Source organism: Carettochelys insculpta, chromosome 6 (genome assembly GCF_033958435.1).
Source record: "Carettochelys insculpta isolate YL-2023 chromosome 6, ASM3395843v1, whole genome shotgun sequence".
Taxonomy (NCBI): domain Eukaryota; kingdom Metazoa; phylum Chordata; order Testudines; family Carettochelyidae; genus Carettochelys; species Carettochelys insculpta.
The window spans coordinates 62386070-62408889 of record NC_134142.1 but is presented as its reverse complement, the minus strand read 5'-3'; the positions used below and the strand labels follow the sequence as shown (position 1 = coordinate 62408889).

General features: G+C 44.1%; 1 protein-coding gene across 6 annotated transcripts in view; it reads right to left on the bottom strand.

The window, feature by feature from the left end:
• Positions 1-10089: 10089 nt before the first annotated feature.
• Positions 10090-22820, bottom strand: part of TYRO3 (TYRO3 protein tyrosine kinase) — a 71088-nt gene continuing 58357 nt past the window's right edge. For 4 of the 6 annotated variants that reach the window (XM_074997033.1, XM_074997034.1, XM_074997035.1 and 1 more), the window contains one exon: positions 18546-22647. In XM_074997033.1, the coding sequence (XP_074853134.1) occupies positions 22272-22647 (376 nt within the window). In that variant the 3' untranslated portion in view covers positions 18546-22271. Of the gene's footprint in view, positions 10320-17631; positions 18453-18545; positions 22648-22820 lie in introns of those variants that run through there. The other 2 variants (XM_074997037.1, XM_074997039.1) reach the window with 2 other exon arrangements.

The window sequence follows — 22820 nt, the reverse complement described above, 5'->3', positions numbered from 1 at the left end:
CATACAGTATAACTATTCGGATATCATGGACTTCCAGCATTAATGGACACCCCTTCCCCCCATTAGTCTGTTAAATTGAGGGTTTAGTGTAGTTTGATTGCAAAGAATAGAGAACAAATGATGTGATGATGAAAAATATAAGCAATAAATTAAGGGCTTGTTACTAAGATGAGAAACACTTTAAGAAATGTAATTAATTGAAGATTGAACTAAATGTGCATTCTCATACAAACAAGAGAATGCTCACAAGAATAGTTATAATAATAGCTATGCATATGTGAATTTTCATGTGCTTTGCACACTTAACTTTCATTTGACTGTGTACCTGACTTTCAGTAGTAGTAAGACTATTCGAAAATGGGATACGTAGCCTGTTGCATACCACACAGTTAGATTGACATATGTTGCCTTACATCAAACTGTGCATGTTTGCATCTACACATATTTCAATCCAGCCTGAAACCCCATGGGTAAAATCACTTCCTGAATAGCCCAGAGCCCTGGTCACCCTACTGAGGTTGATTGTGTGAGTGTAGACACTGCATCAACCCTCACAGTCCTTCAGCAGCTGTCACACAGTGTCCCATTCCCTGTGACGTTGGCCAATCTGGAAGCAGTTTGAAACTCCACTGCCCAAGAGTGAGGAAGATAGCAGTGAAAGTGGGTTGGTGCAGCACTCCGTTAAAAATCAGCTGCTGGACCAGACTGCACACAGCCGACTTTTTGCACACATTCCCCATCAGTGGCTCTGCCTATAGGGTCCAGCAGCGTTTTGTTGTCCCTTTTGCCTGATGGCAAAATCAGCAGCAAAGTCAAAGGAGGCTTGGGGCAAGAAATGGAACCATCCTGTACAATCACCAGGTGGAAGCTGAGCAATGCAGCTGGGAGCCAGTGAAGCAGAGTGGGTTGGGAGTTGTTCTGGGATCCATAGCATGCTTAGAGGCAGCCCTACCAGTGTTTTAAAAGGGCCCAGGGCTCCTGGTTTCCACTGCTGCAGCCCCAGGGCTCTCAGTGGCAGGCCATGAAGGATGGGCTAGGGAGGGAATCTGCCCCAGCCTTGCCCCTTCCACCCAAGGCTTTGCCCCTTCAGGGAACCCAGAACTACCAGCACCTCTTGCTAAGGACACCAGGCCTGGACACATCAATGAGACCTAATATTTCCTGTCACCTCTGCAGGGCAACCAGAAGCCATACACCCCCATTAAAATCTTTGTGCGGGTTTGAAATGTATTTTCCCAATTGCCCACGTCAGTGAGTATATGTAGCAGCTCTCCTTTATTGTCTGCAACTGTCCAGCTGTTCATGTGATTCTGCATACCAGATGCACTCCTACCTGGAGCAAAGAGGAAGTATTAGATCTCCTGGGCCTGGGCAATCACTGCTATGGATCTGTCCTAGGAACATGGATATTTATGAGCAGGTTGCACAGGAGATGCAGGAAAAGGGATATAATAAGGATCTGTAATAAGTTCAGTTGTCACCATTGCAGTAAACAGGCTAACAGCATATGAGTCTGGGTAACTGTGGGGCACCGATACTACCTATGCTCTCTGTGCTTTTGTGACCCACAGAGAAGAGAGATCAGCAAAAACCACCACTGCCTGTGGAAGATAGTGCCAATATTCAGGCCCAGAAAATAAGGACCAGCTATTTTATAGCTTTGTGCAACATAAAATCCTTTCCTGGACCTTGCCCCTAGAGAGGCTGGAAAGCAGTCCTGTGCAGAAGCATTGCAAGGCTGAAGTGTGAATAAGCATGTCCTATTGAGAGTGCTTATGGGAATTGACACTTTACTTTCCCAGGGAACTGTAAATAAATTGGTACGTCTGCAGGGCTTGAGGGGTGCACCTGATCAAAATGAGGAGGAAAAAGAACAGAACTGGGGAGGACATGGTCAGCAAAATCCTACAACCCAGTGTTGTGTTAGACTGTGCACAAAGAGGGCTGAAAGGCCAATGTGACACTCAGTATGGGAAAGGACAGAGAGTACGGGGGAAAAAAAAGCCCAGGAGTCACAGCTAACCAAGGAGAGGGAAATGGACGTGGACAAAATGGATCTTCCCAGATGAACCTAAATTTTGCAGATTTTGGTTGACCTACAGATCCAAAAATCTACAGTTCTTTGGAATTTTTGGAGAACTATATGATAGCTGTTCCCTAGGCCCCTTAGCATACCTGATGGCAGTACAGGACACATGAGTTTCCCCAGTCCTTTTTTTGTAAAAAAAAGAGGAGCCAGCACTCAGGCCTCTCCATACCCCTCAACCAATCCTATGACTGGGACTGCTGAGGTTCTGGTACTCAGTATCAGCAAGTACCAGCAAAAAAAGCACTGAGTACCCCTACTACTTCGGGGGACAGAATGGAAAACCACAGCTTCACATATGCTGATGTGGGAGAACCACAGATGGTGTACATATAGCCACAACAGACTATATGTGTGTACTTACATGGACATAAATTGTTTCCTCCTTCTCTAATTTTAAATTTGTATCCAATAATTTTTGTTTATTATATAAGATTGCCTCTGGGGGGGTTGCAAATTGATTTTCTTCATTGTTGTCATCCACTCAAAGTACTGTTTTTGAAGGGTTAAATTTTCTTGATTAGTAGACACCAAATTTAGCAGACTTCATAGTGATACTCAAAGTACCATGGACCTTGTAGTTTCAGGAAACTACCAGTCATGTTTATAAATGGATAGTAAACATGTCACTGTTCTTATAAGCACCCAAAGCAACTAGCAAAGAGCACACTCCAATACAGAACCTCACTGTGGTTTACTACTGAAGTGTCCCTGAACTGCATAACTCCATGTTAAGCTCCTGTAATGGTCTTTGTGTCTGATTGTTCAGTCAGAAAAGAGCTCTTCTACCTTTGCCTTCCAGGGTAGTTGGGGTGGAGGGGATAGCTTGGTGGTTAGGATATTGGCCTGTTAAACCTAGGGTTGGGTTGTGAGCTGAATCCTTGAGGAGGCCATTTAGGGATTGGGGCAAATGAATGCCAGGGATGGTGTTTGGCCTTGCTAAGAGGGCAGGGGACTGAACTAGATGATCTCTCAAGCTCCCTTCCAGTTCTAGGAGATGTGTATCTCCAATTATTTTTATTTAATAGCTTTTCCTGCATTGCTTCACAGATGTTACACAGGACACAACATGGAGCTATACACATTTGGCATATTTTTCTCACTGAGATCTAATCCTGTGAGTAAACATTGCCAGCTACCAGCTTCAGGCTACCAAAAAACATTCAGCTGTCATTCTGCATCTACTGAGCCCATACCGGTTGTACTTCCGGAGTGAGGCTCTCTCAGGACATGACCAGCCTCAAACCAGGGAATTTGCTGGATCAGGGGAAATCAATTCAATTCCAGCCCCTCTGCTGCCACTGGCTGCAAGGCTCTGCTCTAATGGCAGCAGAGGGACAGTTACTGGCCTCTCAGAGACAGGGATGGGCACGTGCAGGAATAAGAAGAGTGCCTGGAGAGCCCTGCGGCTGGCAGGCGGGAGTGCACCAAGCCCAGTGACTGCTAGGCTGTGCCTCAGACCCCTGCCACAGGGCTACACTCAAGGCTCCTCACCATCTGCCATGGGGCAGTGTTTCTGGGTCCCACTGCCAGCTTTGTCTGCCCCTTCCCCAGAGTGAACCTCCTCACAGTCCCTGCTCAGTCAATGCCAGCTCCTCAACTGCTGCCAGTTGCAGGGCCTGCTCTGGCAACTGCAGAGGAGTCAGCATGGACCAAATGGGGAGTGAGGGACACTGGGGGGATGAAATGGGGGGGCAGCAGAACACTTCTTGCCCCCAGCCACAGGGCTGAGCAGCCAGCCTGCCTCTTCCTCTGAGCATCCCGCCTGCCATCCGTGCTCCCCCCTCTCCCTTTCTGAGCATGACAGCTGCAAATGGGCTATTCACAGCATTCTGGGAGGGCAGAGGAGGAGTGGCTCCTCCAGGCTTTAGGGGGCCTCACAGTGGCTGCCTGAACTGTCCTATGGATGGGATTGTTTCCCGATGGGGATAGCTGTGGGGTCCAGGGCAGCATTGGGGATAACAAGGGAGCTTGACATAGGACAGTATGCTTGGTTGGGACCCATCCCTGCATTTACTGCAGCAGTGGGAGCCATGGGCATTGGAGTGAGGCGGCAGCCTAGTCTGCTCCCTAGCCTTTATCCAGCTGGGTTGTTCTGCTGTACCATGGCAGTGGGAAGTAGGGCACCCTGGCCAAGTTGATATACAAACTTTGGCAGCTGTATAATGATGCAACTGTATTAAGCACATTTTGTAGCATAGACATTGCCTTACTTCCTAAATCTTTTCAGCGTTACAGCAGTTTTTCCCCTCATCTACACTATAAAAAGCATTGTTTCAGGGAAAGTGATTGCAACATAGCTTTCACATAAAGTACTTCTCAACGGGTGTGTCTACACTAGGAACTAATTTCTAAGTTAACTTCAAAGTTAGGCAGTACTTCAAAGTAGCCAGCAGAGAGTCTACACACATTTTCCCTTACTTCAAAGTAGGGAGCCCAACTTCAAGGTCTTACTCCATTCCCAGGAATGGAGTAGTGCCCTACATCAAAGTTTAACTTCAAAATAGGGTGTGTGTAGACATTCAACTTTGAAGTAAGCAGCTTCAATGTTATTTTTGTAGTGCAGACACAACCAATGTGATTTAAACTTACAATATCAATTGGCCCTTCACTGGGTTTTGCAATCAGGCTGACATCTTGGAAGCTTCTTGGTTAACCTGGTTAGAAAGTTTTGGAGGATAAATTTTTGGAAGATGTAACTTTGCCTACCTTGTAAATTGAAACTTTTTTGTAACCAGGTTAAGGGACAGCAGTGTTTTAACCAGTTCCTTGACAATATTGTATCTGTAATGTATATGGGGCCCAGTTCTGCCAGAGACAGATGTTAAATCCAATTTTATTTAGCAAACATTTTAGTTATCAAAAAGGAGGGAGGAAATAGAACATGTATCACATTTGTATATGGTACTAAATTGGGAGGAGCTGCAAACACCAGAAAGGAGAAGTAATACAAGTGGACCTACAAAGGGTAGAATTATGGAAAAATGCAAGCTAAGTCATACAGGGGAAATATAATAAGTTGCAAATATTTATGGAAGGAAACACTTGGAAAGCAGCAATGCTGAAAGAAATTATAACACTGACAGACCCAGGTTGCTGGCACTGGGGATTGAACCTGTGAGCAGGGTGGTTAAAGCCCTGTGCTCTACCACAGGAGCTAAAGGCCAGCTGGCTAGAACAGAGACTTCACTCACCCTAGCATGTGGGCTTAGTGCCTCTGAGAATTACAAAACATAGGATCAGTAATGAACAGTATATTAGAAATGAGTTTGCAATGCAATATGACAGCAAAAGAAGCAACCTGGTTTTGGTTTGTAAAGGCAGAAGAATCCCGTCTCAGAGAATGGAAGGTCTTTAACAGCTCTCGTGAAAAGGTTCCTAGAAGACTGCATTCAGTCCTGGAAATCTCAGTTCTCGAAATGTATAGATAAATAGATGTTTGCAGTGTTGCTGGAACCATGTTGTTCCCAGGTTATTGTTAGAGAGACAAGTCCAGTGAGGTAATACCATTTATTGGACCAATAAAAGATATTTCCCTTGTTGAAAGAGTCTAGCTGTTGAGCTAAATAGAGCTCTTCTTCAGATAAAGCTGTGGGAATACCCAAAATCAGAACCAGGCCTCACCGGTTCCTTCATTGCCCATTCCCATCTCTGTCCTTACAACCTACATTCCCTCTCTAAGTTGATCAGATTTTCAAAGCAAATTGCTAGGAGATTAGTGGGGTTAATGGAAAGGGTTTTGGTGAGGGACCAGTAAGGTTGTTAGGACAATAGGACAAAAAAGTAGACCTCTCATCCCATCCTCTGTATTTTAAAACAAAGAAATATAACAGTCACAGTAAAGGAAAACTAGGAGAAAACTGTAATTAATATACAAATTAATCAAATGTGAGAATACTCTGATGACTATTTGGAGTTACTGCCATACACACAAAGACTCATAGAAGAAAAAGGATGCGAGAAGCCTCCCTCCATCCCAGACTTCCCTTTCCCTCCCACTGAAACACAGGGACCAGGGACAACTGCAGTTCCTGATCTCTCCTGAACACAGGGATTGCCCCAGTTAGTATTCCATATGGAGCTAGCCACCGTATAAAAGGTGAGGAGGAAACAGAATTGCTTGGCCCTTCATGTGATGGTCAACAGTAGAGCTGGCTGCCCACAGAGGGTACTGCATGTCGCATTTTCAAGAGGAAGGGGATGACTGGTTCACTGCCATTTTGTGCCAGCTTGTTCCTGAAGGCACAAACCCGTTGGGAACTTTTCTTGTGGTAGTAGGGTTCAACAGAGCTCTGTCTGTGGGAGTCCCTGACAGGCACAATCCGTCCTCATTATTTGACTAAGCCTGACTGTTCCCTGAGGCAATGATAATACAAATCTCCCCATGATGCTCCCTGTTTTTTGCCAGTTGCTCCATTTCATAAGAGGGTGTGCTACAGCTCCATAGGATTTGTCTTTTTCCCTTTATCAGTTGCGTTTAGCACTTTTCCCTCTGTTTCCAACTGGCTTTCCTCAATGGCCACAGGAACTTCCAGTCCAAATCTCCTGGCCTTTTTCCAATAGGAAGAGCATCAGACAGACATTTTATTGCTGTCTGAATAGCAAAAGAGAGGGATAATATACCACAGGTGTCCCCTCAGTTAACAAAAAATGATGGATCTTGTATTTGTGAGTGAAACATGCCTTCCCTACAGAATAAATGGTAATGCAGAGCTATAAAAATCATGTTTGCTTGAAGGCATGTTACCAGCAGGGAAATCTTTGTTCCCTGGTGACATGGAGAGAACTAGCTAAATCTAAGATCGATGAAAAAATGTCTTTGCAGTAACATATTGCAGTGACTTTCAATGTCTCATAGTCTGGAAGGATTCCAAGCCAATCATTTCGCTTTTCATGGAGGATGCTTAAAATATACACAGGCCTTTTAAGTTAAATCTATCCCACTGTTGCCTCTTTAAAAATTGTTTTACCATTATTTTTATATATGCAAATGCACTTCAAAAAGCAATACATCAGCTTTCCTCAGCTTCTCCACACCAAGAGCAGCAATTGCCGAACAAGCACTGGTCTGAGACCTTTGCACATACTATTGACTTCCCCGTGTGCACAGACAGAAGGACAAGAATACATTTTTGGAAGAATGACTGCTCAGTTGTATGTGTGCACCTCTGACCATTCAGGAACACAGTAAAGCATCTGAATTCTTATTTAGGATTATACATGGTGGTGTCTTGCAATGCATGAAAGAAGCTGGCTAATAAAATAGCTGTTTCCAAATGTGGATGATTTTTTTTTAATGCTGGCTCGTAAATCGTAATAGCTTTGAATGATTGTGCAGGCATCCAGCATGCAGCTCTTTGCCTCTTCCACCCATAATAGTCTTTGCTTTTTGTAAATACTGCATGTTTGCCACTGGGGGCATTGAGAGTTTTGGCTGCCTCTTCCTGAGTCTAAGTATTCTCTTTATTGGTGCAGACAGAATTTTTCAGAAACCTGTTGCAGACCATTCATAGAATCTTTGAGGCCACTAACTGGCTTTGCTGGCATTTTGTTGGCAACTCAAGAGAATAGATCTGTGAATGTTTCTTTGGTGACACATGCTTCCTGTAGCACCTTATGCAGACTGGTACATTTGGATGAGCCAGTCTTTGTTTGCAGCCAGGATACATGTTGAACAGGCTTCTACTGTATTTATAGACAGCATCTTAAAGGTTACAGCACAGCCTGAGATTTCTCTCACAGTAAGCTCTTTCTTTGTCAAAAGGACACAGAGACAATATTCCATTGTTTAAGGACAGCAAAAGAGACAAAAATGTAAACATTTCCCTCACACTCTGCTTTTCTTCCAAAATCAATGAGCTGACACACTGGAGAGCAGGTCTGAAGGAGCTATCAGTAAAATAATGTAGATGTGTTTATTTTAGCATTATTAATTTTAGTGCAAAAGATGCTGCCTACATACATATTACTGGATATTATTTTCATGCTTATAGCTGACTTCTTTCTCATTACTAGAAATAATGGCTGTGAACGCTTTCCCCATCCCAACCAGCGATTTCTCAGATTTGTGAAAAATGTATTTACTGCAAATATTTTAAAGTCTATAATATTAATGTTTTAAATAATAAGAAGAGCTGCAGAGCTCTGTAGAAATTATAGGACTGTTGAATTACAAAATTCAACCCTGTCCTACGGTCTCTTTGTTCTGTTACAAAGGGACCAGAGGCCTGACACAAGCCCCTTCTCTGGGAAATAGCCCTAGCACATGGCTCTCTCTATCGGAGGCATAGTTCTGCTCCAGCACTACCTGACAGGAGCACAGAGACATTGTTCAGGAGGGTAGGCAGGAGGAGCAGTGGCCAGAGCATCCTTATACCCTAGCAATTCAGTGCTTCTGCATTGGACCATTTACAGAGTGGATTTGCCCTCAGTTCTTCCATAACTTGTGCAAGGGGCTAAAGTGGCCCTTGAGAAGGGAGGCACTCAGGATGTTACAGGGATGAATTGGTGCCTCTTTCAGCTTATCTTCTGGATGTCCTTTGTTGGTGCATCTGAGTTCCCCTGACAGGGATTTAAACCTGCCATCTGCAGGTGAAATTCCCAGCAAGTAAGTGACCCCTCTTGCGCAACTCCCCTGTAAGTGTAGGAAAGTGTGATTTGCATCTTAGGGTATGCCTTCACTACCTGGAAGATCAACGGGTCAGGGTCGATCTTCCAAGGTTTGATTCTGCGCACCTAGTGGTGACGCACAAAGTGAAACTATCAGGGGTTGATCCTGGTACTCCTCAATCTCAGGAGGAGTAAGCAGAGCAATGGGAGAGTTTCTCCTGTCAACCTCCCTCAGTGAGGATGGCCAGGAAAGTTGATTGTAGATAAGTCACTTCCAGCTACACGACTGACATAGCTGGAATTGTGTATCTGCAATTGACTTTAAGGTCTAGTGTAGACCTTACCTTACATTCACAGGGTGATGTGGAGATAAATTAAAGATTGTGAGGGGCTCAGCTATTATTGATAATGGGGCCAGGCAAGTTCCCCAGGCGGATAGTCTATACCAAGTGTGTATCTATGTAGAATCAGAACTACAGGCTTTTGCACAAGGGATTTGTAATGGCAAACGTATTCCAGTGAATCATCTTAGAGCTGACATCAGTCAGCATATTGTGCATTTTGTTTTTAAATGATGTAAATATACCCAGAAATTTTTTGATGGTTACAGTAAATACAGCTGTAAGAAATCAAATTAAATGAGGTTAAATTAGAAAATAAAGAGACCAGGGAATAGACAGCACTGAAAGGAAACAAAGGAATCACATCATATGTAAAATTTCCAAAAGCATCCTTTGTTGTTTGCAATGTTGCTGTAGCCATGTTGGTCCCGAGAAATGAGAGGGACATGGTGGGTGAGGTCATATCTTTTATTTGGCCTTCTTGGATGAAAGAGACACACTTTCAAGCTCCACAAAGACCTGAAAAAGAGCCCTGTGGACCCAGTGGACCTTGGTCTTTTTCACCAACAGAAGTTAGCCAGTCAAAGATATTATCTCACCTGCCTTGACGCTCTGAAAAAAATCCTGAAAGACAAATAACCAGCAAAAGCTGTAAAGGATTACCATATCTAACCTTTCAAAAAGAGGACGCCCCTGAGGGATGAGGTGTATCTGTGTGAATATCTACCAGTTCACACTGTAGTAATGAACTAGATATAAAACGTGAATACAGCATGAGCTGGTAGATACTGATACAGACACACTCCGTCATGTTTATATCATAACCCTAATTAAAAGTGACAGTTGCAGAATGTATTTGGTAATTGCTGTTTATCCTTCTTTGTCTGTTTCTGTGGAGACCTTATGAATGAGTCCTCTAATAGTTTACAATTGTTGTCTATCTAGTCTTTGCATGCAAAAAGGTAAATGTACCGTTACACTCTGTAACACCATAGAAGTCAACAGTTACAGAGAGTGAAATTCAAATTAAAGCCATGAAAATCTCCATTTCAACTTTCCATGTATATGGACACCAGGGTTTTCTCTCTCACGATAGTTTGCTACTTCTTATTTACAAATAACCTTGATAAATACATGTATTATATAGTTAAGTATATTAACAATATTATTGTTATTGCTACTATTAGTCTCAAACAAACTTACTGTACAGATTAAAGCACTCAGATGGTAAAACTGTCTTGGACAGCATGTGCTCTGCAATGTTGAACCAAGAAGTGGGCGATCTGTATAGACAAAACAGTACCATTAGATTATATGGGAAAGTTCTTAGATCAGTCACAATGACAAACACTCCATCTGGTCTTGCAGAGCCTTCTATCAGACAGAACAGCTTAAAGGGCCTGATTGAAAGCCCACTCAAGTCACTGCGAGTCTTTCCATTGACTTCAATAGGCATTGTATCAGGCAAAAATGAAAGCCAATATTTTTCTCTCACTTATACTGGTGCCTATTCACAGAAGGAACAGGATTGTAGTTATGTAACAGAGGAAAACATGGCCTCGGGGAAGATGTTCAAATTACACATATATTGTTAAATAGTGATATGCCTGGCAAGATAGCACTGAAGTTTGCATATGCTGATGATTTGGAACTTGCAAATCAGACCTGTAGCTTTAAAGAATTTGATGGGACCTTGATATCTGACCTTCAACTCATGGAAGAGTATTTTCAAAAGGGGTGACTGAGACCAGACCCAACCAAATCAGAAAACTGACAAAAAATACATAAAACATTCTGTTTGTGTTGAAACTGAGTGATATGACCCAAACCCAATGTCTATTGATGTCATTCTTGACCACACACTCATCTTTCATAACCACCTCGAGAAAGCAGCCTCCACAGCAAAGATTCTCATCAACATTATCCATTGTAACTGGTGTTCCCAGTTACAGAGTAAGAACAGCCATACTGGGTCAGCCCAAAGGTCCACCCAGCCCAGCATACTGTCTGCCAACAGTGTCCAATACCAGGTGCTCCAGAGGGAGTGGACCAAATAGGTAACAATCAAGCAATCTCTCTCCTGTCTTTCATCTCCAGCTTCTGACAAACAGAGGCTAAGGACACCATTCGTTACCCATCTTGGCTAATAGCCATTAATGGACATAACTTCCATGAATTTATCTAGTTCTTTTTTTAAACGCTGTTATAGTCCTAGCCTTCACAGCCTCCTCTGGCAAGGAGTTCCAGAGGTTGACTGTGCGCTGTGTGAAGAATTTCCTTTTATTTGTTTTAAACCTGCTGCCCATTAATTTAATTTGATGTCCTTTAGTTCAGATATTATGGGAACAAGTAAATAATTTTTCCTTGTTCACTTTCTCCACACCACTCATAATTTTATATACCTCTATCATATCCCCCCTTAGTCTCCTCTCTTCTAAGATGAAAAGTCCGAGTCTCTTTAATCTCTCTTAATAGGGGAACCATTCCAAAATCTTAATAATTTCAGTTGCCCTTTTCTGAACCTTTTCTACTGCCAATATATCTTTTTTGAGATGAGATAACCACAACTGCACACACTATTCAAGATGTGGGTGTGCTATGGTTTTATACAAGGGCAATAAAATAGTCTCCATCTTATTCTCTATCCCTTTTTAATGATTCTTAACATCCTGTTTGCTTTTTTGACAGCTGCTGCACACTGGATGGATGTTTTCAGAGAACAATCCACGATGACTCCAAGATCTTTTTCCTGATGAGTTATTGCTAAATTAGCCCCCATCATATTGGATGTATAGCTGGGCTTATTTTTTCCAATGTGCATTACTTTACATTTATCCACATTAAATTTCATTTGCCATTTTGTTGCCCAATCACTCAGTACTGTGAGATCCTTTTGAAGTTCTTTACAGTCTGCTTTGGTCTTGACTGTGCACCAGTCTGAACAAGAATCTGCCATAAAGATGAACAGGCCACGCAAATCATTATGGGAACTTTAAAATCAGTGCCTTTATTGTTTCCAGTTCTTCATCAAGCTATAGTCACACCACAAGAACTTAAACATGCTGAAGACTACCTGGAACTTCTTATCTGGCAGGTTATGGACAACATACTTCAACAATCCCTGAAATAATTAAAATCATTGCAGACCCCATGCAACCCCCTCATGTTCCTGGATCTGTCCAGGGAATGGCAGAGTATCTGAACCTCATCCACTATTCCAATCAAGCGCGATATCACAGGCTTCACAAGTCACCCTCCCAGCGTCTATCTGTCATGTAAACTTTGGACTACACCAAGTCTCATCCAAACAAACTATGGAACATGTGGCTGCTTGATGCCCAAGTGGAAAATCAAAGATTCACCTTTATGTGACTGCAGCGAGAACTTCCAAACCAACAAGCACATCCTAATGCAGTGTTCCAAATATAGATTCAAAAGTGAAATGGATGAACTCCTCAGTGTCAAAGAAGCTGACCTGAAATGGCTTATGGACCTGCAGCTGCATCTATCACATGTTCCTCTGCAGATGCTGGATGCACATGTGAGACAGAAGGAAATTACCGCTGATTGACATTGGTGTAGTATCAAAATCAAGCCTCAGTGATAGTAAGTAGCATTTGGATAAGGTGAAAAATCACGAAGCTGATTTTATCCTTACAAGTCATCTTCACACAAGAGAAGTCAGAATGTGATTTCAGGGATGTCTATTTGAATAGTAGATTCTGTCCTTGATTTCCCTTCTCATTTAAGTTGGTTTTACACCATTGTTTTTGCCAGTCTCTGTGGGCCATATTGTTTCCCTCAAGCTCAAACTATCTTCAACTTCTTTTCATAATTAGAGACAAGGAGAGCTATCCTCATGTGACTAGCCAACTCCTGCAAACTACCAGCAAGTGTTCTGTGAATCACCAGTGCTCCACAAGGCAAAAACAGTATTGTAAATGCGATAATCATCTGAACACAAGAGACACAACACAGAAGTCTACTATCCAGTTAATAACAAGGTAGCAATCAGAAATCCTGTGTTATATGCCAGCTAAGCGTGTGGTAACACACTGGATCCAGTGTATTAGTTATGTTACTGTTACATAATGTTGTTTTCTTGAATGCCCTTCAAGTTGTCTCAAGGCTTTCAGAGCTGTCACTTTTGTTTGTTCGGTGAAATGTTCTCAGCATCATTTAGCATCATGTTGTATATTTCCAGCAGAATTTTCCAAACAGAAACCCACCACCTCTCTCCTCTTAATTCTCATTGATTCATATAGTAGATTGGCCAGTCAGTCCCTATAAACATTTAAAAAACTAGATCAATCAATTTAAATCTATATCCAGGCTGTGAGCACTTCATTTAGTAGCTCCAACAACTTTCTTAAAGGTCAAATATTTCTTGTACTAAGTTCTGTGATAGAAATAGAAACTTGCAAAAAAAAACTGCAAAAACATTTACATTGTTTTTGTACAGGTTGAACATTTTTAGTTCAGCACCCTCAGGACCTGACCTGTGCTGAACCACAGGAAATCAATATTGTCAAGCAGTATTACCAACACTTCCACTGCTTACTGGTCTCTCAGAAGATATTTAGGTGTAAATTACAGCTAAAGAACAGCACAGAACACTGAGACCCAGGACGGATGGCTGTAAACAAACTTTATGGGACCACAGGAAACTTGGCCACACCCATGATAAATGGTCATCTGGCTAAAATCATTCTGGATTTTGTATGTTGCTGGATGAAAAAGTGCTGGACTAGAGGGGTTCAACCTGAATTACACTTGGATGCATGTTCTCAGAACAGTAGTCAGGGAAGTTGTGCTAGACTAGGTGAGCAGCTGTGGTGTTAAATACATAGCCCGTCTGCAATTTCATTGCTACTGTGGGTGAATTGCGTGTAGGTAGTCCGTCGTGTCAGATGATGACCTCTTGAGCTTGCACAGGTTCATCAGTTGTGGACTGGCATGTGGCTGAGGAGTCCAAGCTTTGAACGGCATGGGCGTTCACAGTGCGGGAAAGGGAATTGTCCTGGCTCTGTTGGGGCAGCTGCTGCTGTTGCTTTCTTCCTCTCATAAGCATCAATGAGGCATACGCATCGCTGTTGTTCAAAGTTGTCATACACGTGTCGTACGAGAGCACACCAGCCTGTTCAGTCTTTTGCATGCTGCTCTAGCTGATCTGGTTTTAAACCAGCATGAGCAGTGCTGGCCTTCACGCAATCTTTATATCTCTTGCGAGGCCCACCTTGATTCCTTTTGCCCTGAGAGGGTTCACCACAGAGGAGTTGCTTAGGGATTCTTGACTCCTCCATTTGTATGATGTGCCCTGTCCAGCGAAGCTGGGCTTTCAGAATCATGGCTTTGATGCTCATGGTTCCTGCTTTGTCCAGGACTTCCAGGTTTGTAACTCTGTCCTGCCATTGAATGTGCAGTATTAACCTCAGGCTGCATGTGTGGAAGCGCTCCAGCAATTTTACATGTTTTCTGTACGAGGTCCAGGTTTCACAGCCATACAGGAGACTGGTCAGGACTACAGCCTTGTACACTTTCAGTTTAGTGAATTAGAGAATATCCTGTTTCCCCAGCCCAGACAGATTTCAGAATGGACCAGTTTATAAGTATCTGAAGAGTGAGGACATATATATGGATTTGGAGGCTGTGACAAAGCAGAATCATAGGCATTTTTCACATTTTACTACTGTAAGGCTACATTAGTAGTATAACTCAAATTGACAGAGCTCAGATCTGCTTATGGCAGGATCCATACCATGCTGGGTCCACAAAAGAAACTTTCCCATCCACTCCCCTCACTCTTCTATTCTAGTGGAATACCACTGTAGACGGGAGAGAATGTCGGTCAATTTATCATCCTATATGAGACATGATACATGGGAATAAGGGGACTTCGAAGTAGGCGGGGTCCTTTCGAAAAGCAGCCCCATCTGGATGAGCCGCGCGGCGGCGAGCCGCATCAATTTCGAAGTGCCGCGGCCGCCCACATGCTAATGAAGCGCTGAATATGCATTTCAGCGCTTCATTAGTAAACTTCAAAATGGCCATTTGCGTGGCCATTTCGAAGTTTGGGGCATGTGTAGACACGGCCAAGAGGATCTAGTGGTGGTGGTGGTGAGAATACTTCATTTGCATTACACTAATGGTTTAGTCTCATATTGGAGATGTGTCCAGCCACTTCAATAAAACAATCTGTTCTATCCCATCACAACTGTGGCACAAATCCTGACCTTAGTTACACTAGTCCAGTTCTGTCAATAGGCCTGACATCAGTGGGGCTGCAAAGAGTGCAGGATCAGCCCCTGTGTATATACAAGCTGCACATGAGACTATGGCTGTGTTAGAAGGCTCCATACCTTACTAGACACAGTGGGGCCAAGAGCCACTCTGAGCTGGGAGGCAAGGTGTGTGAGAGCCCAGCTCTATAGACCTGGAAGGGGCAGGGCCTCAGTGGGTGGGGCCAAGGGCACTTAGCCCTTACAGCATATCACTTCTCCTCTTTAGAGCCCCCCTTCAGGAAGTTGAAGGCTGGTCTCAGATCCCCCCTCCTCTTCTGCAAACTAAATATGCTCAACTCCCTCAGCTTCTCCTAATGGGTCATGTGCTCAAACCCCCAAATACTTTTCGTTGCCCTCTGCTGGACCCTGTCGAATGCATCCATATCCTTTCAATACTGGGAACCCCATTCAGTGCTCCAGATGTGGCCTCACCAGGGCTGAACAGAGAGTGATAATAACCTCTCTAGAACTGCTGGAAATACTCCTAATGCACCTCAATATGCCATTAGCCTTCTTGGCTACAAGGGCACACTGTTGACTCATATACAGCCTCTCATTCACTGTAATCCCCAGGTCCTTTTCTGATGCACTGCTACTTAGCCAGTCGGTCCCCAGCTTGTAACAATGCTTGGGATTCTTCCATCCCAAGTGCAGGACTCTGCACTTGTCTCTGTTGACCCTCATCTGACTTCTTTTGCCCAATCGTCCAATTTGTCTAGGTCACTCTGGACCCTATTGCTACCCTCCAATGTATCTACCTGTACCCCTAGCTTAGTGTCATCTGCAAATTTGCTGAGGGTGAAAGCCATTCCCTCATCCAGGTCATTAATAAAGACGTTGAACAAGACCGCCCCTAGAACCAGTCTTCGGGACACTCCACTTGAAATTTACGGCCAACTAGACACAGAGCCGTTGATCACTATCCGTTGGGCCCGATGATCTAGCCAGCTTTCTGTCCACCTTATAGTCCATTTACTCAGTCCACACTTCCTTAACTTGCAGGCAAGATACTGTGAGAGACTGTATCAAAAGCTTTGCTAAAGTCAAGGTATACCATGTCCACTTCCTTCTCTATATCCACAGAGCCATTTACCTCATCATAGAAGCTAATTAGCTTGGTCAGGCATGACGTGCCCTTGGTGAATCCATGTTGACTATTCCTGATCACTTTCCACTCTGCCAAGTGTTTCACAATGGATTCTTTGAGAATCGCCTCCATGATTATTCTGGGGACCGAGGAAAGGTTAACTGGTCGATAGTTTCCTGAATTGCCATTCTATCTTTTTATATTTGCCTTTTTCCAATCAGCTGAGATCTCTCCCTATCTCCATGCGTTTTCAAAGATCATGGCCAATTCCCTCAGTAAATCTGAACCTATGGGTTTGTGTATGTCTAGCTTTTCTAAATAACTCTTAACCTGTTCTTTCCTTACCGGGGGCCACCCATGTCCTTCCTATTATGCATTGCCTAGTGCAGTAGTCCGGGACCTGACCTTATCTGGGAAGACAGAGGCAAAAAAAGATTTGAGTACTTCAGCTTTTCCCACATCATCTTCCCCAAGGTACCCCCCTCATCCCGTAAGGATCCCGCAGCTTCCCTGATCTCCCTTTTATTGTTAACATGCCTGTAGAAACCTTTCTTGTTACCCTTCACATTCCTTGCTAGTTGCAGTTCTGAATGTGCTTTTGCCTTCCTGATTACACCCCTGCATTCTCAAGCAACATATTTATACTCCTCCTAAGTGATCCATCCAAGTTTTCACTTCTAATACACATGCTTTTTGAGTTTAAATTCACCAAGGATTTCCCTGGTAAGCCAAGCTGATTGCCTACCATATTTGCTTTTCTTACTGTGCATTGGGATGGTTTGTTCTTGTGCCTTTAATAAGGCTTCTTTAAAATACTGCCAGTTCTCTTGGACTCCCTTCTTTTTCATATTAGCTTCCCATCGGATCCCACCCATCAGTTCTCTGAGGATGTCAAAGTCTGCTCTTTTGAAATTCAGGGTCTGTATTTTACTTAAATTCTTTCTTCCTTTTGTCAGGGTCCTACATCTCATGATCACTGCAGCCCAGGTTGCCACCCACTACTACTTCTCATACTGGTTCCTCCCTGTTTGTGAGCAGCAGATCAAGCTGTGCAGTCCCTGGTTGGTTCCTTCAGCACTTGTACCAGGAAGTTATCCCCAACAGTCTGCAAAAACTTCTTGGATTGTCTGTGTGCTGCTGTACTGGACTCCCATCAAATGTCTGGGTGATAAAAGTCCCCCATGAGAACCAGGGCCTGTGATCTGGAAGTTTTTCTTAGTTGTCTGAAGAAAGACTCGTCTACCTCATCCACCTGATCTGGTGGTCTATAGCAGACACCGACCGCATCACCTTTTTTGGTTTCACCTCTAAGCTTAACCCAAATCCTCTCAACCGGCTTTTTTCCCTCTATATACTGGAGCTCTGAGCAATCATACTACTCTTCTCTTCCATACAGTGCAACTCCTCCTGCTTTTCTCTCTTGACCGTCCTTCCTGAACAGTTTATACCCTTCCATGACTGTGTTCCAGTTATGTCAGTCATCCCACCAAGTCTCTATTATTCCAATCACTTCATACTTCATTGACTGTGCCAGGGCTTCTCATTTTTCCTATATATTTCACATGGTCCTTGCATTTGTATACAAACACCTTAGATAACTTGCTGATTGGCCTACCTTCTCCTTTGGAATTGGGGTTCTCCTTGCTGTTCTTTCCTCATGGTGTTTCTTCCCTGAGAAGTGGGAAAATCAGGTACTGGGCTTATGTCACCATCCCCAATGAACCTAGTTTAAAGCCCTCCTCACTAGGTTTGCAAACCTGCCCACAAAGATGTCCTTTTCTGTTCATTAGATGGATCCCATATCTTCCTAGCAATCCTTGTGCCCCAAACTGAATCCCATGGTTGAAGAAATCAAAACCCTCTCTCTGTCACCACCTGCACAAACACGCATTTACTTCCACAATTTGACGATCTCTACCTGGGCAACTTCCTTCAACGGAGAATGGACGAGAACATCACTTGTGCTCCATATTCCTTGATCTTCCTGCCCAGTGCTACATAACCTGCAGTGATCTGCTCAAGGTCATTCTTGTCCGCATCATTAGCTCCTACATGGAGAAGTAGGAAGGGGTAATAATCTGAAGGTTTGATGAGTTTTGGAGGATTCTCAGTCACATCTTGGATTCTAGCTCCTGGTAAGCAGCATACTTCTCTAGATACCAGGTCTGGATGGCAGATGGATGAATCCGCTCCTCTCGGGAAGGAGTTCCCAACCACCACCACCTGCATTAATGAATCAATGCATCTGTTTTCACCCTGCTTCCTCTTTTAGCGCCAGCTTTTCTTTGTCAGGAAGCAGATCCTGAAGCAGAGCCAGAGGTACAACCAGTCTCTGCTGCTATCCTGCCTAACTGGCTGATTGCTTGGAAGAGTCTGCAGGTGGGTTCTTAAGCTCACCAGAAGTTCAGCAGCTCCTCCAAGCATTTGTTTAAGGGTCCTGCATCTGCTTGTTCCTGGCCCAGCTTCTGCCTTGCCTCACTGTAGGTAACCCAGTTCTGCCCCTTTGCTTCAATTCCTGACTTCTGATCAGCGCCTCAGTACTGGCACCTGACCTCCGACTCAGACTCTGAGTCCCTTGGCATTGATTCCTGGCTACTGACTCCTGCTGTAACCAGTAGGAATGACCACTCACACCTCAGGCACTGGCACTGTTTATAGACTCATTTCTTTTTCACTGTCTCAGTGGCAGTTTGTACTGGACCAGTTTGTTGACAAAGGAACTAAGCCATGACTTGAACTGTGGCCAAGATACACTGCGGGGAGGTGGTGTCTTAGAAGCTGGAACTAATGCAAACAAACAAACCCCACAGAGCATGCCAGGGACTGGAGCCTCTCCTACATTGAGCTCCCATTGCCAACCCTCTCGCTGGAGAGACTGGCCATGGGAGGGCATTCAACATGATCACGATGGGTGCAGGAGGAGGAAAAAGAGGAAGGCGTGCCCTTGTACTTGGTGCACAGCAAATAAAGGGTCCCTACAGTGTTATGTTTGAGTCCCATCACGCAGCCGCTGCGGTTTCAAGGGGACACAGAAATGGTCCCGTTTTGCATGGTCTGTTTATAACAGAACAGGAATGGGGAGGTCTCAGGGAGTCCATGACAAGGTCTGAGCTCCTGCAGAGCATGAAGCTGGTACCCCAGGCTCACCCCAAGCTCCTGTGCAGTGGATTTGGATGGCTCTTATGGCTGGGATAGAACATCCACTATTCCACCAGCCCTTGCCATCCCAGACCTGCGGCACAGCACCAGGGGACCATGGCAGACTCAAGCCTGCAGCAGTGACACACAGAGGTTCTGCAGTCTAGAAGTTTCCTTCAGGCCCACTCCACTCAGGAATCCTATTGCCTTGAGCTTAGTGCCTCAGGCTCGGTATGGGGCGGAAAGAATTGGTTTGTTGTGTTTTGATGCGAATGAGGAGGGAGGGGGCATACGTGACGCCAACCAATTTTATCAGTGCCTGATTCGAATGAGAGAGGCCTTAATGAACATCATCACCAGTTGTGGAATGGAGTGGACACGAGGCGGGGCTTCAGCCACAAAACACAATTTATTATTTAAAAAAGAATAAAAACTAATGAGATGTTTCTAGAAGTTAGATTCTGTATTTACATCTCCACTTCCCAGCTTGGCTGCAGAGAACATGGCCTTCAGCTCTCACAATAAACACACATATGCACCTGTGCAGACACTGTGGTAAAACAATACTCTTTGTTATAAGTTACTGGCTTGCTTATAAACCTGTGGGTTTTGTATACCAGTTAAAGCAAGAAAAAAAAAAAGACATTATCTGGTCTATAAGGACTAGTGGAAGGCAGCTTTAGGGCACTGTTGTTTGGAGTTTCACAACCCAAGCTCCAAATACACCAGATGTTGTTCTCCATCAGGACTCAAATGTGGAGCTGAATTTTGCAACCAGCACCTCTCTTTACAATGGGCAAAAAGAAGAATCATATTCAGCAAAATTTGGGTCTGCACATTCCAGATCTGGATTTGAATTTTGCAGCTTGGTGCCCTCTTTACCACTTCATTTCTAAGTATAAACGTTGAATATTACAGCATTTGCAGTGAGGGAAGTGCAGTATGGAAGCCCAAGTCGCACAATACTGCAAAGTTCTTAAGGTCAGAGGAACTCAAATGAGATAGACCCAGGTCTTGTAAACATTCAGATAACCAGGGTAAGGTGCACTGCACGTCTCTGCGCGTGCTAGGAACCGCTGTACAAAACTCTTAGTAGTTTACATTGAAATATTAAATTGTTTAAGAAAACAAGACACATGACTGCTTGCAGATCTAATGTCTCAGACATGCTGATTTGGGGAGGGGAGGAGGAGAGAACTGAAATACGAATCTCTCCCTCGCTGGAAGGCTGCAGTGATATACAGAATGTGTTCCAATCTGGTTGATCTTTTGCAGATACATGAAGATCTCCTAAATCAGGCTCCTGGTTCTTGATTTTTTTTTTCATAGTGAGGACTGTTTTCTTTGTCAGAGATCCTCTTGTTGACATAGGCAATAGAACTAGTGCAGCAGCACCCCCAACTTGAAGTGTTTTCCATCATGTATAGGGTATACAGTTGGGTTTGGTGACTTTCAAGACCTCACACTATACAAGTTGTTCCAGCACCCCTGCTTTTTGATCCCTTTGCTCCCAATGATTCCACACCATTTCTGTTACGTTTCCTGGTTCCATGAAAAAGGTGAGACAGTTAAGGGAGAAAAAAATTAAAATAAACTTGTTCTAAAACAAATGCTGGATCCCACTTCTGCTGAAGTCAATGCATGGTTATCAGCCTTCATTTTGTACCTGTGCTGTTTCATTCCTTTCCACTTTAAATTAACGAGGAGGGGTTCCTTGTACTGCTGCTAATCCCCATCCCCACTGCAGGGCTCAGCTTACATCCCATTGAAGAACGGTTCTGTGATCCTCTTTGCATAAGTCTTCCCCTGCCCCCTCCCAGTTTTACATGAGCTGCAGATTTGATCAGGACTGCATTCGTATCAACCAGAAGACTGAGAGACACAAAACAGGCGTGCAGGGAGGAGAAAGGTGTTGGATTTTTCGTTGGTTTCTGTTTAGTTGTTCAACAAAAGCATCTGGAAATTCTAAGAGAGCCCTGGTCTGGACTACTTCTAGCAACACGTGTCACTGCTGAAAAAAAACACTGGCTGTTTTGTCACTGTCTGGAAGCAGCTCTGTAGATCACAGATTGAGAACCACTGAGGTAGGCAACAGGTCTAGGCAGTACTGCTGGGTGAACACAAGGGGGCTTTTCTTCCCCTTGGTCCTGAATGACAGAGTAAATATTCACCAGTTTTTCCAGATCTACTGGTTCAAATCTCACACAGCCAGAATCCAAAACGCATCCGCAAAATAGCGAGCACTGATTGACCTAGTATGTGCATTCAACTCTATGGTGGCAGCAAATGAGAATTGGCCGAGCAAACAAACACTTATTGGTTGCTACAACTTTGAACCTACTCTCGGGTTGCCAATTTTGGACAGATGTATTCCTAGAGATTTCATCGCATGACAATCTTTCATTCAAAATTAATCTTTAATTCCTGAAGACTCCAGGTCAAGCCTGGGGAGTTGGCAACCGTGACCCACTACCATTGGATGCAATCAACCTTTAATCCTATTCCCCCCAACCCCCACAAAAGTCCAAGGGGCGATGACGATTTGTGATCTTTTTGAGCTGTCCACAACAGCAGCCAACACAGATGGGGATAGCTACAAAAGTAGCCCTAATTATAGCTGCCCTTGTGGCTTGAAAACATCCCCCAACTGGTTTAAGCAAGCAGTGTGACATGGCAACACAGCTGCACACCCTCTATCGCAGAGAACTGGAATGTCTTTTTCTTATGGGCTAACAACTTCTCTCGCCTTCTGTCTCCAGCTCCTGCAGAAGGCGCCTGACCTCCCCTTCAGCTTCATTGGGATACCTGTCACTTCCAACATCATTTCCAAGGCACAAGGGGCTCATGATGTAGCGATAGTCACTAGTGACAGCAGCAACTGCTTCAGCAATGTTCTCTCCGCTGTCCAAATCTCCAAATGAAGCATACAGGGCAGGGTCGCTCCCAGAAGTCTCTTTGGCCTCCCCAATGTTGACATACAGAGGATCCTGACTGGAGGAAAGCACGGACATTCTCCCCTGAATCATTTCTAGCCGTGATTTCAGCATTCCGAAGCTAGGGCGTAGCTTGGGCTCTGAATGCCAGCATCTGCACATGAGATCATAGCTGCAATGCAAACAGAATAAAGACAGCTGAAACCAGAGAGGGGCTGTGTGCAAAGTAACTCGGCCCTTTATTCATGTGGTTAATGGCACTATCAACAAAACGGGACTGATTCTTCCCTCCCTGCCACAGTACCACCATCACTTAAGAGCTGAATTGTGCTGCCACGCCTTAAT